The 24,047-nt window shown below is 44.6% G+C and overlaps 1 protein-coding gene across 2 annotated transcripts in view; it reads left to right on the plus strand.

Moving 5' to 3' along the window:
• EPS15 (epidermal growth factor receptor pathway substrate 15) overlaps window positions 1-24,047 on the plus strand; it is a 119,529-nt gene that overhangs the window by 34,699 nt on the left and 60,783 nt on the right. For both annotated transcript variants that reach the window (XM_051999712.1, XM_051999713.1), the window contains exons 3-8: window positions 6,150-6,239; window positions 8,711-8,758; window positions 12,929-13,024; window positions 13,934-13,999; window positions 16,440-16,565; window positions 17,369-17,428. In XM_051999712.1, coding sequence (XP_051855672.1) covers window positions 6,150-6,239; window positions 8,711-8,758; window positions 12,929-13,024; window positions 13,934-13,999; window positions 16,440-16,565; window positions 17,369-17,428 — 486 coding nt within the window. The remainder of the gene's footprint in view (window positions 1-6,149; window positions 6,240-8,710; window positions 8,759-12,928; window positions 13,025-13,933; window positions 14,000-16,439; window positions 16,566-17,368; window positions 17,429-24,047) is intronic.

Below are 24,047 nucleotides of genomic sequence, written 5' to 3' on the forward strand. Positions count from 1 at the left end.
TTAGTGGCGTATTACCAGTAGATGGTCTGGTATGCCCACGGAAGTGACGACCACTCAGCTGTATTGTCCTCCAGACAATAGGAATTTTTAGCTCTTTTAGTTTTTCTTCTCTTGAGCATTAGGACAGTTGCCTATGAGCAGCAAATAACGTGTGGAAGACACCTTTCCCTACTCTGGGGATTGAAGGAGTCCATGCACCATCATTTTCAAAGAGAATCTTCAGAGAATCCATCTGAAGGGACTCTGCCTACCACTTAGATTTCATGAAAAACGTCTTCCATGTCAGTGGCTAGCCCTATTAGTGCCTTGGTTGATGTTAATAATTAGGGGCTGATTAGACACACCTTTCTCTAATTGCATTTCCCAAGAAAGCTCATGATCTTAGCGCATTCATGAGAAGCTCCTTTGTCGGGAACTTTTAAGGTGATATTTTGCTCTATTGAGTCAAAAGGAATTTGTTTTTTTAATTAGCAAATAGTAGACCTTGGGATCTTGTGTTCCCTGCCTTGTTCATTTAGTTGTGAAATGGTGAAATGGTGAAACTGGTTTTTTGCTGCTCCTCATCTGTGTAAACCTGTGTGTTTCCTTCTCTGATCATGTGGAGGGTGCCCTCAATGTGTCATCGAGATGTAATGAACATCCGACATAAGCCTGGGGCATCATCATGGCCTTCTGATGGCTCGTCGGGTGGGCCTGTGTGAATGCTTGGGGTGGAGAGGGGCCCTTTGCCCCCCAGGATCCTGGATCTGGCTGCTGGAGCTCCCCTGCCACCACTGAGCGATTGGTATAGTCTCCCCAAGTGATTGGGTAGTTCACTTGTCTTTGTATGAATGTTCCCTCTCGAGAATATCAGCCAGAGGACAAGGACCGTGGCTCATTCTGCCTTTGTTGCATAGTGCCTGGCATAGTGTACAAGTGTGCCCGGGAAGGGCTTGTGGAATTGACCTGGGCAGACAGGTTTCTCTTACCATCTTGTTCCAGCTTTGCTGCTGCTGAGCTCCAGGAGGCACAGTCCCCTGAGCTTCACCCCACAGCATCTGCAGGCTTACTCTGCTTGTCCTGAGTTGTGATGTTCTATGGCAGTGGTTCTCAAACTTTTGTTTTCAGTATCTTTATCCTATTAAAAATGATTGAGGATCTCTCCAAAGTGTTTTTGTTTATCTGGATTATATTTATAGACATTTACCATATTGGAAATAAAAACTATTTTTGAATTTGTAGACCCACTAAAAGGGTTTCAGAGATCCCCAGGATTCTCTAGACCATACTTTGAGAACCACTGTTCTACACAGTGAAAGTGCACGCATTCATGATCAGAGGGCCATTGGATCGCAGGCTGAAAGCTAGAAGGGACCCCACGGACCCCACAGAGGAGAAAGCCGAGACCCAGAGCAGTTCGGCCACTTGCCGAAGGTCGCTCCCCCCACAGAGTTATTAACGACTGCCCCGGACGGTCCTGTTCGGCTGCGTTGGAATCCCCCTTCCAGTGCTATCTTCAGCCCACATCTTTTGGGGCATAGGTGCTACAGCCTGTCACGTGGTGAAATCTAGGTAAACCATATCCGTGGCATTTCCTAGATGTATCAGTCCGATACCTGTCAAAAAAGGAAATGATGTGTTGCTCTGACGTGGGCTTTTCTCTGTTTCCCTCTCTTTCTTCTGTGTGTGTGTGTGTGTGTGTGTGTGTGTGTGTGTGTGTGTGTGTATATAGATCCCTCAATTGCTGCAGCCATTGCTGCAGTAAATGCATTGCGTGGAAGATGGTTTGCTGGTAAAATGATCACAGCTGCATATGTACCTCTTCTGATTTATCACAGCCTCTTCCCTGATTCCATGACAGCAACACAACTACCGGTTCCTGTTTGACGACGAAGGAGGCTTTAGTCTCTTATGTACACACACATGTATATTTTATCATGAAGTTGACCGTCATCCACAAACACCGATTTTCCATGACCAGGAAGGTGGGCAGAAGAGCATTGCACGACCCTGAATCTACTTGGCGCGGCTTTTTCTACAGCCACGCCTCCTTTCTCTTCTTGATGCCTTTGGTTTCTTACTGCCCGTCATTCCCTGGTATTTCCCTTCCCTCCAACGCCCTCCTCATCAGACTGCGGTACCGCTGACAGTGATGATGTCCAGCGTCTCGGGCAGCACTGTGCTGTTCTCACTGCAGTCATGAGTCCCTTCCTTCTCTAAATTCAGCTTTATTACAGCCCCCACCTTCCAGTCCCCCAGCTCAAACTCTTCTTTGGGAGATGGCGCCCGCAGGAACAGGCCGGTCCCTCCTCTGCCAGCCTGCACCCGGACGTTGGGGACTGCCTGGGAGTCCTCTTCCTGTCCTTAATCTGGGCTCCGCTGCTGCCTCCACTCTGGTCTTTGGCACCTTGAGATTCCAGTCACGACCTTTCTGACCTCTCAGAGGGCTTGTGGTGACCGAGGAACGACATCTCCCTACGTCTCCTGCCCTTGGTCATGGTTCCTTTGGGCTTGAAGACTTAGACCTATCCAAGGAAATCCGGGTTTTTCTTGCTGTCTCCCTACTTAGCTTCATAGCTGGAAGATAATCTCTATTTAGCTACTATGGTGAGCTGTACAGAGTGATGGATGCCACGGCTCCTCTGGGAGCATGAGGGAATCGAGGTTATTGTCCCTCTTTGGGCTCTCAGAGACTTCTAGGGACTTACTTTTCTCATTTTTTAATTTACTAGAAAATAGAGAGACAGAAAAGAAAAATAAAACAAAACAAAGCATAATATTGTCATGTACCCAGCATAGTGTTGGGGAAGATTCAAAATAGAACAGTGAATTTCCAGTTCAATAAAGGCTTTTTAATAATAAAATTAGGTTCATAAGTATCCATCTTTGTTTTACTTTCTTGTAGGTTATTCTTTTGTTTTCTACTGTGTACTTTTTTTACTTTGTTCTTTTTTTTTCACCTTTCATTCCCCTCCTCCCCAAGCAGTCTGTAGTATAGTTCAGCACAGCTATATTTGATATCTATTAAATATAAATATTAAATGTATTAATATTTAATAATAATTAAATTAAATATATTAAATATAAATGTATTAAACACACACACACATGCTCATGCTCACACACACGCATCCTTTCATCCCCCCACATATGTATATATACATTCACACCCATGCACAGACCCATCCACATATATCTATATACACAGGTACATAAGCAACATGCATACATATCTACATATACTCAAACTCATTTTACCCATAGGTAAGCATGCTTCCAAAGCAGTATGGCTGACATAGAATGTAAATTTCTCTCTTAATTGAATCTTCAAGCTAATTGTATCTAAGATCAATGACTACTACCCATACTTTTTTTTCCTAACAACTTTGACTTCTGATCTATGTCATAGTGTTTGTGCACATCTCCTCTCAGCTGATTCTTTTCTTTTAATTCTACTCCTTAACTTGCCTTGCTATTGCTTAACCTCCCCTCACCCATGGGTCCCTCCCTCATCCTCTTAGGGACTTTCTTAAAGTCACACAGTTGTTAAGTGAGTGTCGGGCAGGATCTGAATCCAGGCCTTCTTGACTTTATCCCATCTCACGGACTCATCCCCTCTGCATTAGCTCCCTCTGTTCTTGTTGAATTCAGACGTGTCTCCTGGGCTGAGGAAGGTATGGGGGTGAAGGAAGCTGCCTGTGACCCAGAGCACTGGCGCCCATTGCGCCGATGCCCGGTCCGCGCCACTCTCTGAGCGCGTTCTCCATTGCATGCTCTTGTGTTCATCTTCTCTGTGAGAGTTTTTGGAATCAGTCCATCTGTGCCTTTAGGCCTCTCCTTTTACTTATCAGAAATTCTTCTTTTTCCATCTCAAGAAGTTTATTTTTGGAATCTCCTTATCTCCTCAGGCCTGTTTATCCTGCAGAATCTTAATCCCAGGATCTTGTCAGATGCCTGTCCTTTGGTTTCTTCCCAACAAGACTCCTATTGTTTTTACTGCATCATCCAACTCTTCCTTGTTGATATCAGTCAGGCCTGAAATCTTGACCTTCTTAACCTTGAAGGTGGGTTCTTCCACCTCTGGGGAAGGACATGAATGCTCACGTTGCTTTCCTCAGGTTGAGGATAAGAAAAGGCGAAGGAGTGATGGTGGCCCGGCAGGCACCCTCCAGGCCCCCCCCCCCCCCCCTGCCACATCTTGGCGCCAGCTTTGGATCAGTTTTCCTCTCCATTCCCATGACGACAAAGCTTCTCTCTCTCCCTCTGCTGATCTTCATCCAAATGCCCTTCCCCTGCCTGTCCCACCCACTCATGGCTTCACAAGAGTAATGCATTTTCTTAACTACACATTGTTGCCCCCTCCTCTTTCCCCAGCCTCTCCCTCATTTTCTTTCTAATTCTTTTGGAGTAAGGCCTCATTCCAGTCATGAGTCTCATGACTTCAGGGTTTCCTACAAGGTCAGTATTGCCTCGTGACTGAATTTCCTCTGAAGGCACCAACTTGAAGGATTATCGACTAGCAGTTCTTTTATTTTTGCATAATTCAGCTGCTAGATTTCTGGGCCAAAGAATTAGATGGCAAGCCCTGCTATTCAGATCAAGTCACTTAACAATAATTCCTAAACGAAGAGTGTTTTACGGGTAACAACGCATTCTCTTCCAAAAATTCTGTAGGTATAAGGAGAAACTTCCTTTTATTAACATGGGAATTCTGAGCCAGATTGGGATCTGAAAAGGGGCCACAGCTTCTACTCTCTGTCTCACAATGTTGTTTGTGGTTGTTCAGCTGTGAGACAGGCAATGTCCATATTAGACTCCCAGAGCCATCTTTTAGGACCATTCTGGGAGCCACTTGTCACAATCTTGATTAGTAGCATTTTACTGACCCGGGGAAAGAAATCCCTTAAGGTACATATTAAAGTCTGATGGAGCATCATTATTTTCTGTTCTCTGGGAGCTATATTGGAAGCAAGGCCACTGGACGTGCCTGGGGAGTGGGGCGGGCAGGAGGTGGAGCCTCTTCTTAGGTTCTTGGACTTGGGGTCTAAGATTGTTATTATAAATGTTACCCTCATTTGGAACTATGCCCAAAGAGCTAGCAAACTCCTTTCATCCAGCAGTGTTTCTACTGGACCTATATCCCAAAGAGAGCATAAAGAAGGGAAATGGACCTACTTGTGCAAAAATGTGTTTTGTCCTGCTCTCTAGAGCCCCCAAGTTGGGGTGACAAAATGTACCGTACTTTCTGGACCCCCGTGCTGGGGTGATTAAAATATACCATCTTAGTGGAGAAGTAATGAGGCAGGACTCCCAAGTGTGGTGAAAATGTGGAGTCCTGCTCATCACTTCTCCACTAATCACCCAGTCCTTTTTACAAATATGATCCCATTTGATCCTCACAACCCCCTAGATGGCAGAGTTATCCCCATTTTACAATTGAGGATACTGAGGCAGACAGGTCAAGTGAAGCTGGATTGGAACTCAGGTTTTCCTGACAGGAACAGATCTTTATTTGTGCCATCAGTCACCTTTTAAGGAGGTTGAGAAGAACAATTGCTGTGAGAAAAAATCTGTAAGATGTTTAGTTGCCTGCAAGCTCCTTATGAGTCGGCATGATGCAGCACAGCAACTGAGAATTCCTCTTCCCTTCACTGTCTTCCCAGAAGCACAGTCCCCCTGCAGAGGGGGCGACAGTCTGGCTGCCCGCTGCACTCCTCGGCCCCTTCTGGAGTCCTGGGTTTTGTTCTGGGCACAGCACCTAGAAGGGTGTAGACAAGGCCGGGCCTGTTCTTGAGAGTGTGGCTTTGGGGGTGCGATCCCTGGTGAGGGGAGGGTGAGAGATGTGACCATTGACTCCAAGTCTTTGAGGAGCTGCCCTGTGTCTTCAGGCGACATCCTCATCTTCCATGTCTTCCACATTGGCTCTGGGGAAAGGCCACAGTACCGTGGGGAGATAGGTCCTGGATAGGCTCGTTAATTGCTCTGAGTCTCAGTTTCCTTGTCTGTCAATTAAGAGGGTGGAGTTTTGGCTTTTTCAGATGTAAATGTTAGGATCCTTTGCTACTTTCCTCCTCTGGTTCCTCAGTTTCCCTGTCCCCTAACTTAAGACCCACACAGCCCTTACCTGAGTTTACTCAACACGCTGCTCACGTTTGGTTGTCTCCTTTCAGGTAGATTCAAGCAATGTTGGAAGGGTGCTGGCGTCTGAAGCTGCGACTTTTCTGAAAAAATCGGGTCTTCCAGACTTGATCCTTGGAAAGGTAAGGTGACTCGATCAGTTAGTAGACTTCTGTCTACTTGAGTTTGGCAGGGTGGCTCTTAGAACGAAGTGGAGCCTGCCGTAGTCATCTGGACGGTAGAGCCACGGCTTAGATCTGAGTATCCAGCAGACACAACTCGTGGGTTTGATTCTCCTCCTAAGGCAGCGACTTTCCAGCCCCGCTGCTATCCAGTTTCTTTGGGGCACTCATACTGTGCTGGAATGGATTCCCCACTTGTGTCTCTGCAATGCCTGAGCAGCTTTTACAGATCAACTCCAGTTCTAGAAGCCTTTTCTGATCCACCCCCCTGTTCCCCAGCCTGACCTTCCTTCCTCCTCCAGCTTTTTCACTGGATTCTTCGTGTATCATTGGGGTATTTGTACATCCCACCTCTAAATTCATTGAGTTCCTTGGGTCAGGGAAGGAAAGGGGAGAGACCCAGGACGGTTATATTGACTGTTAGATGAATTTGCTCAGTGGCTGTTTCTTTTAATATATTTAATATATATTTATTTTTATATTTATTTTCTTTTAATATATTTAATTTATATCAATATATTTATTTTATTAACTATTTCTCAGTTACATGTAAAACATTTTAACATTCATTTAAAAAAGTCTTAAGCCCCAAATTTCCTCTAAACCAGCCTTTCCCCACCCCTTAGAAGCCAAGCGATATGATACAATTTTACATGTGAAATCACGTGAAGGATATTTCCATATTAGCCACGTAGCAAAAGAAAACACACACCAAAAAGCAGAAATATAAGGAAAGTGGGAAAAAAAAAGTCTGCTTCAATTTTAAGCAGAGTTCAAAAGTTCTCTCTAGAGGAAGATGGTATTTTAATGTCTTGCATCATTGTCTTGATCAGAGTAGCTTACATTCATACATTATTGCTGTTGCTGTGTACAGTATTCCCTTGGTTCTGCCTGCTTTATTTTGCATCACTTTGTACTTTGTCTTCCCAGATTTTTTCTGAAACCATCCTATTGGTCGTTCCTTATAGCACAGTAGTATTCCCTCACAGTCATAAACTACAACTCATCCAGCTATTTCCCAATTGATGGGCAGCTTCAATTCTTTGCCACCCAAAAAAAAGCAAGCAATCATTTCTTTTCTTTTAATTTTTTCTCTTAACAGTATTTTAACATGCAAAGATAGTTTTCAACATTCGCCTTTGCAAAACCTTGTGCTCCAAATTTTTCTCCCTTCCTTCCTTCCCTCCTCCTCCTTCCTTCCCTTTCCCAAGACATCAGGGAATCTGATAGGTTAAAACCTATGGAATTCCTCTAAGCATATTTCCATATTCATCTTGCTGTGCAAAAAAAAAAAAAAAATCAGATCAAAAGGGAAAAAATATAAGGGGGAAAACAAACAAACAATAACAACAAAAAAGGAAAAATACTGCTTAGATCCACATTCAATCTTCATAATTCTCTTTCTGAATGTGGGTGCTATTTTCTATCACAAGTCCATTAAAATTGTCTTAAACCACCTCATTGTTGAAAAGAGCCAGGTCCATCACAGTTGATTGTCACATGATCTTGTTGTTGCTGTATACCATATTCTCTTGGGTCAGTTCATTTAAGTCTTTCCAGGCTTTTCTGAAACAGCCTATAAACAGCCATTTCTTTTTTTTTTTTTCTTTATTAAAGCTTTTTATTTTTCAAAACATATGCATGGATAATTCTTCAACATTAACTCTTGTAAAACCTTGTATTCAGTTCCCCTCCTTCTTCCACCTTCTCCCCTAGATGGCAGGTAGTCCAATATATGTTAAACATGATAGAAATATATATAAAACCCAATATATACATACATATTTATACAAGTTATCTTGCTTAAGCAGCCATTTCTTAAGCACATATCACATACATATCCACAGCTCACACATAAGCAATTCATTTGGATAAGCATTCATCACCTAATTCGTCACATAACTGGGGGACATGGGGAAAGACAAAAGACCTACTGCTTTCAGGGAGGTCTTGGTCTAGCAGGCATTGCTGTTCAACACACAATATGTGAAGTAATCTATGAAAAGTGCTTAATGAAGCTCTGAATGTTGACCTCAGGGAGCAGAAAGGAGATCACTGCTCCCCTCTTTTTGATTTTGTCCCCTGTTCTCCTCCGTGGAAGATGGGGAAAAGCTGCATAGTGGGAAGACTGTTCCCTTGGGCAGGAGCTCTCCAAGGTACCGTGAGGTCTGTGACAGCAATAACATGATTGAGCTGCACAGATGAAAATGTGGCAAATTATTGTACCCCCTCTAGCATAAGTTAACCTTGATTTATAGGGATACATTGAACCCTTCCTAATAAAAACTGGAGTCCATTATCTGGAAGAGACTTGGGGGTTTTTCAAGTCTCATCACCCCAAGGATACCTGGGATGCTCAGACCTGATGGGGATGTGCATATTGGCAGTGCTGAGGGATGACACGTGCTGTTTGTTTTTGTTTTTGAATTCAGATCTGGGACTTGGCAGATACAGATGGCAAAGGTATCCTGAACAAGCAGGTAAGATGTTTCCTGGGCCTTCAGACATTTCCTGGGCCTTCAGACAACCCCACTTATGAGAGAGCTCACACTGGTTCTTTGTTTCATGGTTAGAACATCCACCAGCTTTCACTTGATTTTACTCCAACAAATAGTAAACACTTAAACGTTGGCCGCCAAGGTTGAAGGGAGCATGTTGAATGGCAGGGGCCTGGGTTCAAGGCTTACCATCAGTGAATGCCAACTGGGTGCTGCTGGGCCCTGTGTTACTCTCTGAGATGCCCAGTTAGAGGTGAATTGTTGAGTGAAGGGGGTTTTTGTACTGGGAGTTCCTGAACGAATGAAATTACCAATGCTAGGGGCTGGGCGTTCAAAGAACAAAAATTGATTCCCTGTCATCATAAAACATCCATCCACTGGGAGACTGTAATGTGTGTGTAGAGAAATAAATATCAAGTCATTTCAGGAAGGAGAGGGGTGACTCCCCAGCCATTCTTGGAAGGAAGCCAGGGATTCTCTGGGCAGAGGCGAGCAGGGCAGGGAACACAGCTGCAACATGAGGGACAAATGTGTGTAAAGGTTTGGCAGTAGGAGTTGGAACATCAGCTGTGGAGATCAACTGTCAGGCCAGTTAGCCAGTAAAGGGGAGAAATAGAAAATAAATCGGAAAAAGTAACCAGAGCTTTTCTAACCAATACTTATAAAAGTAAAACTCTGGAAATGAAAATATTTCTAAACATTAAACACTGGAGTAACCCATTCTATAGAACCTCATTTCACCATGGATTTATTGAACTGCCCTCCCAGTGCTGATACAATTCAAGGAATTGGGGATCCCTAGAGCAAAAGTTCTGGGAACGTGTTCCCGTGGAATGACTTCTCTCTTTTGGACACCATCCCAGGAGGGTGTAAAAAGATGCCGGCTCACAGGCATATCGATGTGTGTATGTTGCTATATAAGGACACACCTGAACCTGTGGCTGTCTGTATGTATCTTACTGATTCACAAGGTGTTTCATGAGCTCAGATTCAATAAGTTTGGGCTCTGGTCTCAAAAGGGGAAGGAAGTGAGGGTGCAGTCATCTGCAAGCATTAGACAAAACTGAATTAGATGCTGTTATCTCTGTTCTATAGTGGAGGAAACTGAGACAAGTGACTTGTCCAAGGTCACAGAGCTGGGAAGTATCTGAGGCCAAATTTGAGCTCCGGCCTTCCTGCCTCCAAGCCCTTTCTATCTAATACATGACCTGGAGGTGCTTCAGTTACTCAAAACCTGTACCTTGTCATGATTTTCTAGCTTAGAGGGTAAAACTCACTCCAAACGGGTCAGAATGGCTGGAAAGTTGGGAGCAGTGTCACGGACGTGGGTCTGATTTGGCGTCTGGAGGGCCCGAGGGTGCCTGGTGGCTCGGCCTATCTGACATTTGCTCCGAGTTGCTATTTCTGAGCGTCTCCAGGTCTATTGTTGGGCAGAATGCACCTTTCCTGCAGCCCTTCCATTTCTGCCTCCCGGCTTCCTTAAGTCCCAAATAAAATCCCACTCTTGTAGGAATCCTTTTCCAACCCTCCTAATTCTCTCACCTTCCCCCATAATTATCTCTTATTTATCTTCTTTAGCTGGTTTGTACATCTTTACTTGCTTTCCTCCATGAGGTTGTAAGCTTCCTGAAGGCAGGGACCAGATATGGCCTGCTGGGCTTGAAAGGAATGTCTGCTGGGACAGTCCCTGCCTCATGATATCCCCACCTGTGCTCAGGATTCTAATGTCAGGGAAGGCTCGATTTGAGGCCCCGCCAAGCAGACCCCTGCTTTCATGCACCCAGCCCATTTTCCCTCTGAAAGTGTTCTCTCTGGCCCACCCTCTACGGAGGGAAGGCCAGCAGGAGAATGTTCCTGGTCACATGAGCATGCCATAAGGCAGGAATGGTGTGGCAGGAAGACCAGCTTAGACCTGGGATCAGAGAGTGGGGCTCAGGGTCTGGCCCTGGCCGACCGACACTTGGTAATTGTGTGTCCATTCCCCATGCTCCTTGGAGCCTCAGTTTCCTCGTTTGTCAATAGGGAGAGTACTCCTTACACTGCCCACCTCCTTCCAGCCCTGTCAGGGCACATAAGGGTGAGAGATGGGGAGGGAGAGACAGCTTTTATTCACTGGCTTAAGTCAGATATTGGTCACCATCTCTCCCCGTGTGTGGTGAAAGCACGTCCAGGCAGATGTCCAGCTCGTGGTGCTGTCACTTGCAGCAGACACAGTCATTCCCCCATCTCTGACCCCAGTTCTCTTGACTCTCCAGTGCAACAAAGGTCCTCCAGTGGCAGCTGGCACAGTCCGTGGGTACCTGAGACCTGTCGCCAGCCTTGCTCGCAGACCTCCTGGAGTGGGTATTCTGCTTTGGGACAGCACCTGGGTCAGGATGCTGAGCTCAGCGGGCTGCCTTGCTACTTCCCCACACTTTGTGGGGCCTTCTTTGGAGCAGAGCAGCCGTTGGTGATGGCAGAGTCAGATACTGGTCTTGTCTGGGCCTTCTATGCCCATCTGTAATCACAGCTCACACTTCTCTGCTGTCACATGGCTTTCAAGGCATTCTCTTCATCAGTGGAACGGGCAGGGCCAGAGGGTACTGGGCCCATGTTACAGATGGGAAAACTGAGCTCTGAGAGGCCATCTCAAAGCAATGAGAGCCTGAAGGGACTCACAGACTACCTGATGTTGGCCCTGTGATTTACAGATGAAAACCTGGACCAGGACAGCTGGCTGGTGTGTGTGGGCCTTAAATGTGACCCCAGACACTTCCTAACTGTGTGACCCTTAATCCCAACTGCCACCAGAACAAACAACAAACTGAGCCCTAGGGAGCCACTTGTACTGTTTCACAAAAGCCCAGTGACGACTTGGGTGTACACCCTGATCCTCGGGCCCCAGATTTTCTCGTGCTCTTCTGCACCTCATGGCCCTTGATGAGCTTGTGTCCCTGGCCCTCAAAGAGCTGGAAGCAGTGATGGCTGGCCACAAGGGACAGCAGGAGGGGTCACATTGGCCAAGTGGGCCGCTCTGCCTTGAGGGAGGGAGCTTGAGAACTTTCGAGGCTGAGGGGGCATTCTGTGCCTCTGCAGGAGGAGGAGAGGTCTTCCAGGGGGACCCAAAATAGTTTGCTGTCTGCCAAGCTGAGCACCAGGAGGAAGGGTTAACGCGGGTCCTCATGAGCCAGCATGGGTCTCAGTTAATAGTAGTCAGTGCTGGCAGAGCACCTGAAGGGTTGTAGAGTGTACTGCAAAGAGAATCTCCTTGGATCCCCGTCACCATTTAACAGATGAGAAAACTGAGGCTGGCAGCGACTAATGCTCTACCCAGGCTCCCCCAGTTTGGTGAGTGAGTAAGGCAGGATGTGAATTCAGCTCTTACTGACTTGGGGTTCAGGCCTTGGCCATTGTGCCAGCCACTGAGCCGCCGCTAATTCCAGCTCGGCTTCCAAGGGGCCATGAGGGGTGTCTTCCCCCAGACGGTCACATTCTCAGGTGCATCGGTCTAGAGCGGAGAAGAAGCTCTGTGCTCGATTCCTCCTGGCTGGGCTGGCTCCCCCATTTTGTGGGGGTATGCTGCCAGGGGTAGCACAGGCAGGCGGGTACATCCGAAGGGGGGATCCCTTTTCTCTCGGCAGGATTGGGTGATCATGGGCAGTGATGGCCACAGAGTAGCCCCCCATGCTGCTCAGTCTAATTGGGAGAATGTCCTGCTGACATTAGGAGGGGCTAGATCGTGCACAGTCCCTTGTTAGCCCTGAGGAGTTGTTCCCAGATGATATCCGCTGACCTTGCTTGCTCTGGACAGCAGTGGGCAGGATCGGAGTTCAAATTCCGACTCTTGGAATGATCTTTATGATGGCAGACGTTTACTTGTAGTCATTCATTTGCTCTCAACAGCCTGCTGGGACGGTTACTCCAGGTGGGAACCAGGCTTCTGCGAGGTGGCACGTGCCCAGTGTGGGTCTTGGCGCTTGCACTTCTAGCCCGCCCAAGTTTTATGCTTCCACACCGCTTTTCTGATAGTCAGTGCAGGGACTGCCGGGCCCTGGTTACCCTAGAATATATCCACAGAGACACAGAAGCTATGGGAAATTGGTGATTGGGAGTCTTGTGTTTGGTTACGAGATCTGGGCTCACTTTTTAATCTTGACCTTTTCTCTTCCTTAGGAATTTTTTGTGGCTTTGAGACTCGTGGCCTGTGCACAGAATGGACTGGATGTTTCCTTAAGTAGCCTTCATCTGGCCGTCCCCCCACCTCGATTTGTGAGAGAAGTCATTTAAAATCCGCATGCTTGGGGAAGCGGGAGGGTGATGAAGTGGTCTCCCCTCCAGCGGCGTTGTGGGCTAATTATTCCCAAGGCTCGTGGGCTGGAACAGGAGACGCCTGTGTGCCGTGCAGAGTGGGGACCTGAGCTGGGGGACCACGGAAGGTGGAGGGCCTTTCAGGGACACTTGCTATGGGTAAAAATTCTGGGCAGTGAAGTCATTTTTAAGTACAGTCATTTCTGTGGCCCGACTGTGTGTGTGTCCCAGGCTCTGCCTTCTAGCCAAGCTGACTTGGTTCCTCCCCTGGGTCGGGTTCTGGGCTGGCAGCACACTTGCCATGACAGCAACACAGGCCTTTGAAAAGGGGAGGAGAGACAGATGGGGCATCCCAGCTTGGGAGCACGACTGCCTGCCCAGAGCCTGGTCAGCAGCAGTCAGTGGCAGGGCCTGTAGGCCTTGTCATGGCGAGGGACTGTCCACCCTCACTGTTAGCCCAGACTGTGGCTGTGTAACTAAACCAGTCATAAGCTGGGGCTGGGAAATCATTTTGTATCTAGAGATTTTCATCGTGTGCATTTTAATGGCACCAGCCTGCATTTCTGCAGTGGCCGGGTGTGGTAGATTGCCCTGTCACAGTATCAGACTAGACTTTTGAAATCTAGAATGAATTTTGAGGGCTCGTTATTTTTATTTTTATGTAATTAAGCCTGCACTTGATAACAAAGCTCTCTGCATTCCCGTATGCAGAAATGGAAATTATAATTCAGGGAATGTTTTCGATTTTGAATGTTTTGATTTAATACCAAATACCCTCCATCCCCCGCTCCCGCCCCAACCTTGGCATGAGGTTGTGCAAACAGACAAAAAGTCAACATTTGAAAGCACCGTGACTATTTTCTGTTGTAGCGTGATTCGAGCAGCCCATTGCTACTCAGCGGACCAGCATCACCTGAGCTCCCGTGGGCTGTCAAAGTAAGTATCTTTGGGGCTCTCTCAAGATGGGACCAAGCACCCCAGATCCTGGGGCCATTCTCATTGTAGCTGAGATGAGGCTTTGGCTTCCGAAGGATGGTTACTGTCCTGAAGCTTGGTTTTCTATTCAGCCAGTAAATAACCTGGGGCTCTCTGGTCCAGTATTAAGTGTCCAGTTGCTCTATTTGAGATGTTTCAGTAACTGAGCTCTTGGGTTTAGACCTTCCTTTTTGTAAAATTGATGGGGCAGACTGATCTGAGCCTTTGGCACTTTTAAGTCCCCAATTGATCATTTTAAAATGAAGATTTCTGAGGAAAAAGATGCCATTTGTGTTTGAACACAAAAATGAACACTTCAAGTAGTTATTGGTTGGGTCCTTATATTGATTTTGTGTTTCAGATATTGTTTTTACTCTCGGTAAAATATTTTTGAAAATCATTCTTGTATTTTTTTGGGGGGGTGGTTAATTTCAAGCATAGACTTAACTAGATAATGGGGTATTGATAATCTGTAAGGCCCTGAGTGTGAAGCTTTGACAAACTTGGGGAAATGAGGAACCATATTCTTTGGTCTTATATTCATAGGTTGACTTTTTTTTTTTTTAATAATAGCTTTTTTTTTTCAAAATACATGCAAAGATAATTTTCAACATTCACCCTTGCAAAACCTTGTGTTCCAAATTTTTTCCTTCCTTCTCCCCAACTCCTTCCCCTAAACTGCAAGTAATTTAATATAGGTGATACATGTGCAGTTCTTCTAAACATATATTTCCACATTTATCCTGCTCCACAAGAAAAATCAGATCAAAAAGGAAAAAAAAGAGAGAAAGGGAAAAAAAAAAGCAAGCAAACAACAACAAAGAAGGTGAAAATACTATGTTATGATCCACATTCAGTTTCTATAGGCCTCTCTCTGGATGCAGATAGCTCTCTCCATCATAAGTCTATTAGAATTGCCTCAGATCACCTCATTGTAAGAGCCATGTCCATCAGAGTCGATCATCACATAATCTTGTTGCTGTGTATGATGTTCCCTTGGTTCTATTTACTTCACTTAGTATTAGTTCGTGTAATTGTCTCCAGGCCTTTCTGAAATCATCCTGCTGATCTTTTCTTATAGAACAATAATATTCCATAACATTCATATAACGTAACTTATTCAGCCATTCCCCAACTGATGGGCAGCCACTCAGTTTCCAGTGTCTTGCTGCTACAAACATTTTTGCACATGGATCCTTTCCCCTCTTTTATGATCTATTTGGGATACAGAGCCAATTGAGACACTGCTGGATCAAAGAGTATGTACAATCTGATAGCCCTTTGGGCATAGTTCCAAATTACTTCCAGAATGGTTGGGTCAGTTCACAATTCTAATAACAATGTATTAGTGTCTCAAATTTCCCACATTCCCTCTAGCATTTATCATTATCTTTTCCTGTCATCTTAGCCAATCTGAGAGGTGTGTAGTGATTTAATTTGCATTTCTCTAATCATTGTGATTTAGAGCATTTTATCATATGACTAGAAATGGTTTTAATTTCTTTGTCTGAAAATTGTTCGTGTCCTTTGACCATTTATCAATTAGAGAATGACTTGTATTCTTCTAAGTTTGAGTCAGTTCTCTAAATATTTATAAATGAGGCCTTTATCAGAGCCCTTGGATGCAAAATTTCCTCCCCCCCAATTTTCTGCTTGCCTTCTAATCTTGGCTGCTTTGGTTTTGTTTGTACAAAATCTTTTTAATTTAATATAATCCAAAATATTCATTTTGCATTTTATAATGTTCTTTAATTCTTCTTTGGCCATAAATTCCTTCCTTTTCCACATGTCTGAGACTATCCCTTGTCTTCCTAATTTGTTTATAGTATCAACATTTATATTTAGTTTGACTTTCAAGTTACTAGATGGTAAGTTCACATTCAGAAGGATGACAGACATGTCCTGTTTAATATGTAAGGGACGACAGACATGTCCTGTTTAATATGTAAGGTAGCAATTTCTTTTAATTTCAAAGAACTTGGCAAGGCAGTAGCGTCCCTCGTCAGCTGGACTGCCTGGGCAAGATGTCTCCCTGGGCCTCACCTCTCACTTTGAAGTGATCAAGCTGCCTCCTTTGAGCACAGGTAGTCTGTGGCTTTCTCCAGAAAAGGAGTGAGGTGTGAGGAGGGTGTGACAGCCAGAGAATGGATGTTTGGGAATCTCTAAGGATTTGCATCCATTATTCTGTTCAGCATAAAAATGGAACTTTTGTATATTTATTATATATTTTATAAAATATAAATATATATTTAAATATAGAATATAAAATATATTACATGTATTTTATATATTTTACATATAGGCAGGTGTTTTTTTATAGTCAATTGGTCAGAAAATTATTTTCTTTATATTGTCTTTGATTTTTAACCATCTTTAATTTCTATTCTTTTCAATATTATAGTCTGAGGAGAAGGCCAAATATGACGCAATTTTTGACAGTCTTAACCCTGTGAGTGGATTATTATCTGGTGAGAAGGTGAAGCCAGTGCTACTCAACTCCAAGCTGCCTGTGGATATCCTTGGGAGAGTAAGCATGTCTTCATAATATCTGTCAAAATAAATAGAAAGTGCTTTGCTTTGGGATTTGATGGATATGAGGTACAACTATTGGTTTGTTTGTGTTTGACTTTCCACTTTAAATTTAAAACTTTGCATATTTTAAATCATCTTGCTAATTTTTTCATGTTTTTATATATTTTAATATCATTTCTATCCTTCTTTGAAATTTTAGTATTCTGGCTTGATTATAAAGAATTTTCATATTTATTATGATTTCTCAGTGTCATGACTAGTTTTTGAGGACATTTGTAATTACATGTGAACCTCCCGAGCTGGTTTCTTTCTGATTCATTACACTGAACATTTGTTGCCTAGGATTTTGGGATTTTTTTTGAGTTTTTGATACCGCGTTTATTCTAAGAGAGATTACTTTTAAGTAACACTTTTGAACTAATTTGTCCAACTTTGTTACTTTTCAAGGAAGTACTTAGTAGGACATGTTTCCTAAAATTACTTTCTGTAGCAATTGCTTTTTAAAATTTTGTTTTCTCATTGCTCAGCTTCATAGTGTTAAGAATTGTTAACTTTGAAGTAGTAATCAAATAGTTACAGAATATAGAGTTTTTCTCCAAAGGCAGGCTCATGTGAGCGTCATGACCTTAGCCACCAAGCCACTTAACATCTTGAGCCACAGTCTCCCCCTCTACAAAATGTCACTGACTCTGCCCCAGGATTTGTGGGAGGATCGCATGAAACAGATGGAGCTTTTGCTCTCTGGGCCTTTGATATTGAATGGAGAGAACATAAATCATCTTTGTGGGGTTTTTGCAGGTTTGGGAGTTAAGTGACATTGACCATGATGGAATGCTGGACAGAGATGAGTTTGCTGTGGTAAGTATCTCTCCCGACTTCCTGTCTTTGTGGGATTATAGGCGCTGGTTGGGGTGGAGTGGGGGAGGTGGGGGGAAATGTGCCGAGGTCCCTCCTTCTTCCCCTCCTCCCCCCACTGTTGTCCTCAGAGGTCTCAGGCCAACCCTTTCACATCTGGGCCCTGAGCTGCTGCCTCTCCCCCACCCCCCACACTCTGCTTGCTCAGTTGTCTTCTCTTCCTTCCTCTTTTTCCTTTTCCCCAAGTTGGCACCTGCCTAGACTAATTTCTCCCTCCATCGATCTTGCTGTCCCGTTTCCTCACCCTGCGTTTTTCAGCCAATCGCCGCTCACTGCTTATTTTGTCACAATATATCCTTTGTGTCATTCTTGGGGTCAGGAGGGGTGGGAGGGAAGGGGCTGTGGTCAAACCTTATTCTTTATATACATCTCATATTAAAAAAAAGAAAGTAAAGAACAGTCTCTCCCTCTCTCCTCCCCACTTCCTCACCCCATCATAATCTGAGGACCTCACAATGGAAATGCTAGAGGACATTAACTCTGTCCCATCTTAACTGTTGAGTTCTTTTATTATTATCAGTTACTTTGTTCATTATATATCCAGCAACTTTTCAAATGTTTAGGTTTTGTTTTGTTTTTAATTTGAGTTGAACCCCTGATTTCATTTTTTAAAAGCCAAAGGAAGCCTATGGTAATAATAATGATAATGATAGCTAGTATTTACATAGCTCTTTGAGATTTGCAAAATGCTTTACAGATAGTACCTTATTTTGTCCTAAAGATACTGGTGCTATTATTATTCTCATTCTACAGAAGAGACAACTGAGGCAGACAGAGGTTAAGTGCATTGCCTGGGTAACACAGCTAGTAAGTATCTGGGGCAGGATTTGAACTCAGTGTTTCATCTATAGCTCCATCCTAGCTGCTTAGCTGACACGCCTGGGTTCTCACCATCCACATAATAATATGTCAAGCTAAGGATCAAGCAGACATCTCTCCACCCTCTGGGAAGTTGAAAGAAGAAAGGGTATCAAAATTGGCCACCAGCCTTTGGAAGTTTGTCTGATCCTGGATTGGCTGGAACTCTGTGGCTCACTGTCCCCCCTCCTGCAGTAATTCCCCTGAAAGTTTAGCAGACAGCCTAGATGAGCTGTCTAGGTGACAGTCTTCACACTCGAGGCGCCTGCCTTTACAGGCCTCGTGGCTGACCACAGCCCAGCAGCTGGAACGCCATTGGTGCTACTTACCTAGGAAAAAGAAACTCTTTGCTCTTCAGGCAAAACTCACTCATAAGGAAAGGGAATGAGCTCTCAGGGGATTGTTTCCAGTGGAAAACTGCTTGCTTTACTGACAGTAATGTTTTTAAGTAACTTTCTGTAATGTTTTTGGGGGTTTTCTTCACTGATGTTTCTTGATCTCTCCCGCTCTGTGTCCTCCCAGATAGATTGCTGTTCTTTGGGCTTTCCTGGGCTTTTCCACCAGCTTTCTTGCTGTAGAAAGAGGCTGGTTTGTGCGTGGCTCTCTTTGCCCCAGGCCCCTGCAAAGAAGCTGGGGGTGGGGGGTGGGGGGGCGTCTCTTCACTCCCTCCTTTGGGCTGAGCTTGGTTGTGAGGATGTGAAGATGTGGTGGCCATCCTTGCTGTTCCCGCTGAGGTCGTGGCATCCCTCAGCATCTGCTTACACAAGTCCTCCCTTGCTTCTCTGTGTCCGTCACGGTCATGATTTCTTTCAGCTCGCTCCTGTACCATTCCATTCACAATTCAGTTTCTTTAGCTCTCTTCCGATCAGCGGACATCTTCCCCGGCCCCTTTGCTACCACAAGTACTGCCATGAGCATTGTGTAGTCTGTATGTTGGGGCCTTTCTTTTTGTCCTTGACCGTCCTAGGCTCTCTGCCTGGTTCCAGAGATGAATGCTGACAGTGATGTTGAAGAATAGACTGAGGGAGGGAAGTCAGGGCGCAGCTTTGGGCCTAGTTATTCTTATATTTGTTTGGGATCTAGAGCTGAAGAAGATATCTGGAAATTCTGTGGTCCATGAATTCTCTCTCTAGATACTCAAGAAAGCTCCAAAACTTGCCAAGCTTTGTGATGACAAGCGAAAACACACAATAGAGACTTGAGTTTTGTTTTAGTCATTTTTTTTGGTTTTTGCTTCACTTGTGACTAATTATTATTATTACTATTATTGTCATTATTATTTTGCATTTTGGAAATAGTTAATAGTTAATTGAAAAAGTTAAAATAGTTAATCTTTTATTGATTACAGTCTTCTTCATTGGAGTGCATTATCTGTACTGTTTACTCTTATAGCATTGGTAATCAGTCAGTCAATAAACATTTATTAAGTACCTTCTGTATGCCAGACCCCACTCTGTGGGAATTCTTGGGGATATTTTGGTTTTGTAAAAACTGTGACTGAATTCCCAATAGTACATTCTTATGCTTGGATATTTTCTCAATCAGTAGACAGTGAGAGTGCAAATGCTGTGGGAAACTTTTGTTTTAAAAATACCTCTTGTCAAGGGTGGAAATCTACTCAATGTCCAATCCACTCATTTTACAGAATGGGAAACAGGCTTAGAAAGGACAAGTGACTTGCTTCATGTGAGTCAATAAGGAATGCAGCTGAGATTTGAACTTGAATTTTCCAATTCCAAATTCAGGCTGTTCTGTTAAGAGTTCAAGTGGATTCACTCTAAACAGGCATCCTCTCAGTTCCATGAGGAGGTCATGGAGCTTCCTGTATAAACACAGAGTCTTTGCTAGAAGATGCCTGAGGGAGCAGGCAACCCGCTTGCTTTTCAGGGCAGCAGAAAGTCTCCCAAGTGGTGATCCGATCTTCACCTGAACATCTCCAGCAAGGCTTGCCATGGTCTACGAAGACACCCATTCTATTTTGTGGCATTTTGTGGGGAACAAACCAAGGCAAGCAGAAAGGAGCTGACAAAGCTAAGGAAACGTCTGAGGCAGGATTGGAATTCAGGCCTTTCTGACCGTGTGATAGACATCTAGCTATTAGAAAGCTTTTCCTTATGTCCAAACACAATCTGTTTGTGAGGAGAAGGACGAACATGAGAGGCCCTCAGGTACTTGAAGGCAGTTTTAGTGTAACTGTTATGTTTCCACTGCCTTGGACCAACACGTTTGTGGTGCGGATCTTGAGGCCCTTCCCAGGCTGCTTCCCACTTCTGTACAGAAGCTAAAAGAGAATGTTTTCCCTCCATTAGGGAACTTGAACTGTTGTTCAAGGGAAGGTTGATTATTAATCTCAGCATCGTAACTTTCTTTCGGAAACAAAAGTACCTGCACATTAAAAAATAAGATTGAGATGATTCCAGGAAATGGGTTTAGAGCCTCATTTAGGCCAGTCCCCTGAGGTTTTAGCTGAAGAGACCCGTTTGCCCAAGGTCTCACTGAATCAGAATCTCGGGCCTTTGGGCAGGCCCAGCCTTTTCTGTGAACCTTCGGTTGTATCCCCGACGCTCCGCCCAGGGAGGCCGGTTTCACCCAAGTCACGTTGGAGTGGCGAGAAGCCTTACAAAATGCTTTTGCCAGGTCAGGCAGGCTGGTATCTGGGCATGTCATTCAGGGCTCTGGAGGCTGGGATTGTGAATTTTATTTGCCCTAAATTAGTGTTTGGGAAGTGTGGACTTAGTATTTGTCTGAAAGGGGTTACTTTGCTTCTTTGTTGAAACTTTGTGATTAATTTACTGAACTGTAGAAAAGAGGGACTAGCTTCCGAGTTCCTTGTTTCGCCTTGGTGTTGGGCACCCACACAGCTGGCTGGGGCTTAGAACCGGATCGGCCACATTCCGTCCTGCCAGTTCTCTGAGGGGCATGTCATTTCAGACCGACTGCCTTTGGTTTCTTCTGGGCGTGGCTTTTTGGAGGGACTCGGTGACCTCATTTTACTGGATGAACTAAGCCAACTTTGACCAGAGAGCCGCCAATGCAGGATTTTTGTGTTTAATTTGATAATTGTTTATTTTCTTGACCCATTTTCAAACTTTTGTTTTTCATAGGTTTTCAAAAATATTTTTAAAAGACTCAATCTGTTTGTCTTTTTAAACAGTCTACTCATTGCAAGGCCTTATCTTCTCTGGGTCATAAAATCATACATTTTGGGCTGGGAAAGACCTCAGACCTCTCGTTTTACAGATGAGAAGAATGAGCCCCAAAGAGGCTCCGTGCCCCAAGTCATACAAGTAACGGCTGTGAAAGGCAGAATTTGAAGTTTAGTCCCTTGGCTTCATATTCAGAGCTCTCTTCTGCACCCCAGATCTCCACAACCTAGCTTTTATTGGTCCTTTTATCTCCATAATGAACAACCTTTGATTAAGCATCCACTCCCTGTGGGCCAGCAGCCAACAAGACTCTCAGGGAGAAGAAAAAGCACTTTGAGGGGAACTGCAAAGAGTATAAGGGTGGGTCTTCTGGCTGGGGCAGAGGCAAGGCTGCCGGTGACAGTGCAGGCAAGTCCTGAGAGGGCGTTGAGTATGATTGTGGTACCTAGTCATCTAGGCCAGGAAGTAGGCCTTTGGTGAGACCCTAAGGAGGGCAGGGGGGTGGCAGCTGCTGAGACCCTGCTGCTTATAGGATAGTTGTGGTCATAGGAACCAAGCATCAGAGGCTGACCAGGTGCAGCTGGCTCAGTCAGATTTGTAGAAGAGCCAAATTGAATTAATTTTCAAAGACGGCCTCCAAAGAGGTTGGGAAGGTGCCCCCAAACAGTCCTGATTTCCTTTACTTCAGTTAGCTCATTGTAGGTAGAATGTGTGAATTTGCTTATTTATTCCCAGGCTTCTTGAGCCCGTTTTAGTTGTTAATTATTGCCAGGTCTCTGGTCAAATTCCATGAGTTTGGAACTTGTCTGTGAAGCCCTGCCTCCTTTCTTTGTTCTAACTTTTCCTTCCTCCCTCTCCCCACCCCCCCCTTTCCATTTCAGTTTATATTATTGATGAATAAGTCTATGTTTAAATGTATTGATAGTGTTTTACATCCTGATAGATCTGAGTTTCCAGTCCATTCACGTTTTCAGATGTGGAAACAGGCTCAGAGAAGGAGGTGACGTGTGACAGAATTGGGACTAGAGTGAGGCTCTCCTGGCTTGTCCGCACTCCCCCTGCTCTCAGCTCTTCATTCTTTGAGCTGCCTTTTGCTTCTCATTCAGAAAAACCCCCTTTTTATCAGTCTAGAATTTTAATAGGTCTAGTTAATTATTATTGTTGGTTTGCATTCCAGGCCTTAAATTGGGCCAGTTGTTTATTCATCCTTAACATTGCTCAGGTCTCTGTGGGATTCAGGAGCATGGTGCTGGGCCCTTTGGGAGCTGTGAGGGAAGGAGAAGCTGTTACCCTTGTCCTGAGATGGCTTGTCTTGCTTTCGTGGCCTCGGGGTGCTCATTCCTGCCGCTGTCGTCAGGGACGCTAGCTGGCATTCAAGTGATCGGATCCCTCAGGGGACAAGCTGCCAGCTCAGAGAGGCAGAGAGGGGAGCTGAGCACACTAAGAGTATCTTTTGTGGGTTAATAAGAGCTCATGTTTCCCTCGTTTTACGCCAGACTTTTCTGAGTGCGGGTAGCATTCCCATTTTATGGATGTGTCTCGGAAGACTATGGGCTGAGGCCCAAGTTAGTCTTTATTAAGTGCTCAGTGCTGGGGGGAGAGGTAGGAGGGATCTGAGAGGGGTTGCCCCCTTTCCCAAGGCTGTTGAGAGTTGATTTTGCTTTTCATTTATACTCAGAAGCAATGTTTTGGGGCTGTTTGCTATTTAAAGATGTAAGGGCTTCTTGTTAATATTGAAACTAAATGTGATTTGCTGAGGTTGAATATATAAATATGAGGAGAAATTCTCCAAGCTTCCCTTTTTTCCCTCCTCTGGACTAGAGATGACAAGTCATAAACTGCCAGAGCTAGCAGGAACCCCAGAATCCCTTGGGGCCTGAGATAGGACAGACCTAGGGGATTGCCCCCCACTTCTTGAGACCCTTCCCCTTGGGGGGCTCCCAGCACCAATCTCCAACTCCCCCCTCATTTGAAGGAATAGAGTTTACGTACAAGTGGAAAAGAAACCTCAGTGTTTTTCACAATTTCAAGTTGGTCACGACTTTTGTGGAAAGTTTTAAAAACTTATTTTGAATTCATTTGTGAGGGAAAGCAACACATTCAGACAACGTGAAATTGAAAACATGTTCTTTAGCTTCCAAAAATTTTTGTTGTCCATTGACAACAGATGGCCAACTGTACTTTGTGTTTTCAGTACCCGCCTTTCCAGGAAATCGCTTCCATCTGCTGAGAGGAACGCTGACCTTTTGTGGTCCTTGCTAATCATTTCCCCTCATTCTGTGCCAATCTTGTACTTCTCTATAAATTCTAAATGGTCTTTGAGTCATGGCTTTTTGAGTCGGATCTGTTTCTGTAACCCCAGGCTCAGTGGATGCTGAGCCAAAGCCTGGTCTCTTGGTGGGACTCTAAAACAGAAGTTTTAATTCCCGAGTTCTTTGTAGGGCGGGGACAAAGGATACAAAGCTGGCCCTCCTGGGCGTGGAAGTCTTAGTGTTTATCTCCGAATGTCAAGTGTTTCTTTTCTTGGGACCCTAATTCATATCGGACTTAAACTGATG

This window comes from Antechinus flavipes, chromosome 4, assembly GCF_016432865.1.
Source record: "Antechinus flavipes isolate AdamAnt ecotype Samford, QLD, Australia chromosome 4, AdamAnt_v2, whole genome shotgun sequence".
NCBI lineage: Eukaryota > Metazoa > Chordata > Mammalia > Dasyuromorphia > Dasyuridae > Antechinus > Antechinus flavipes.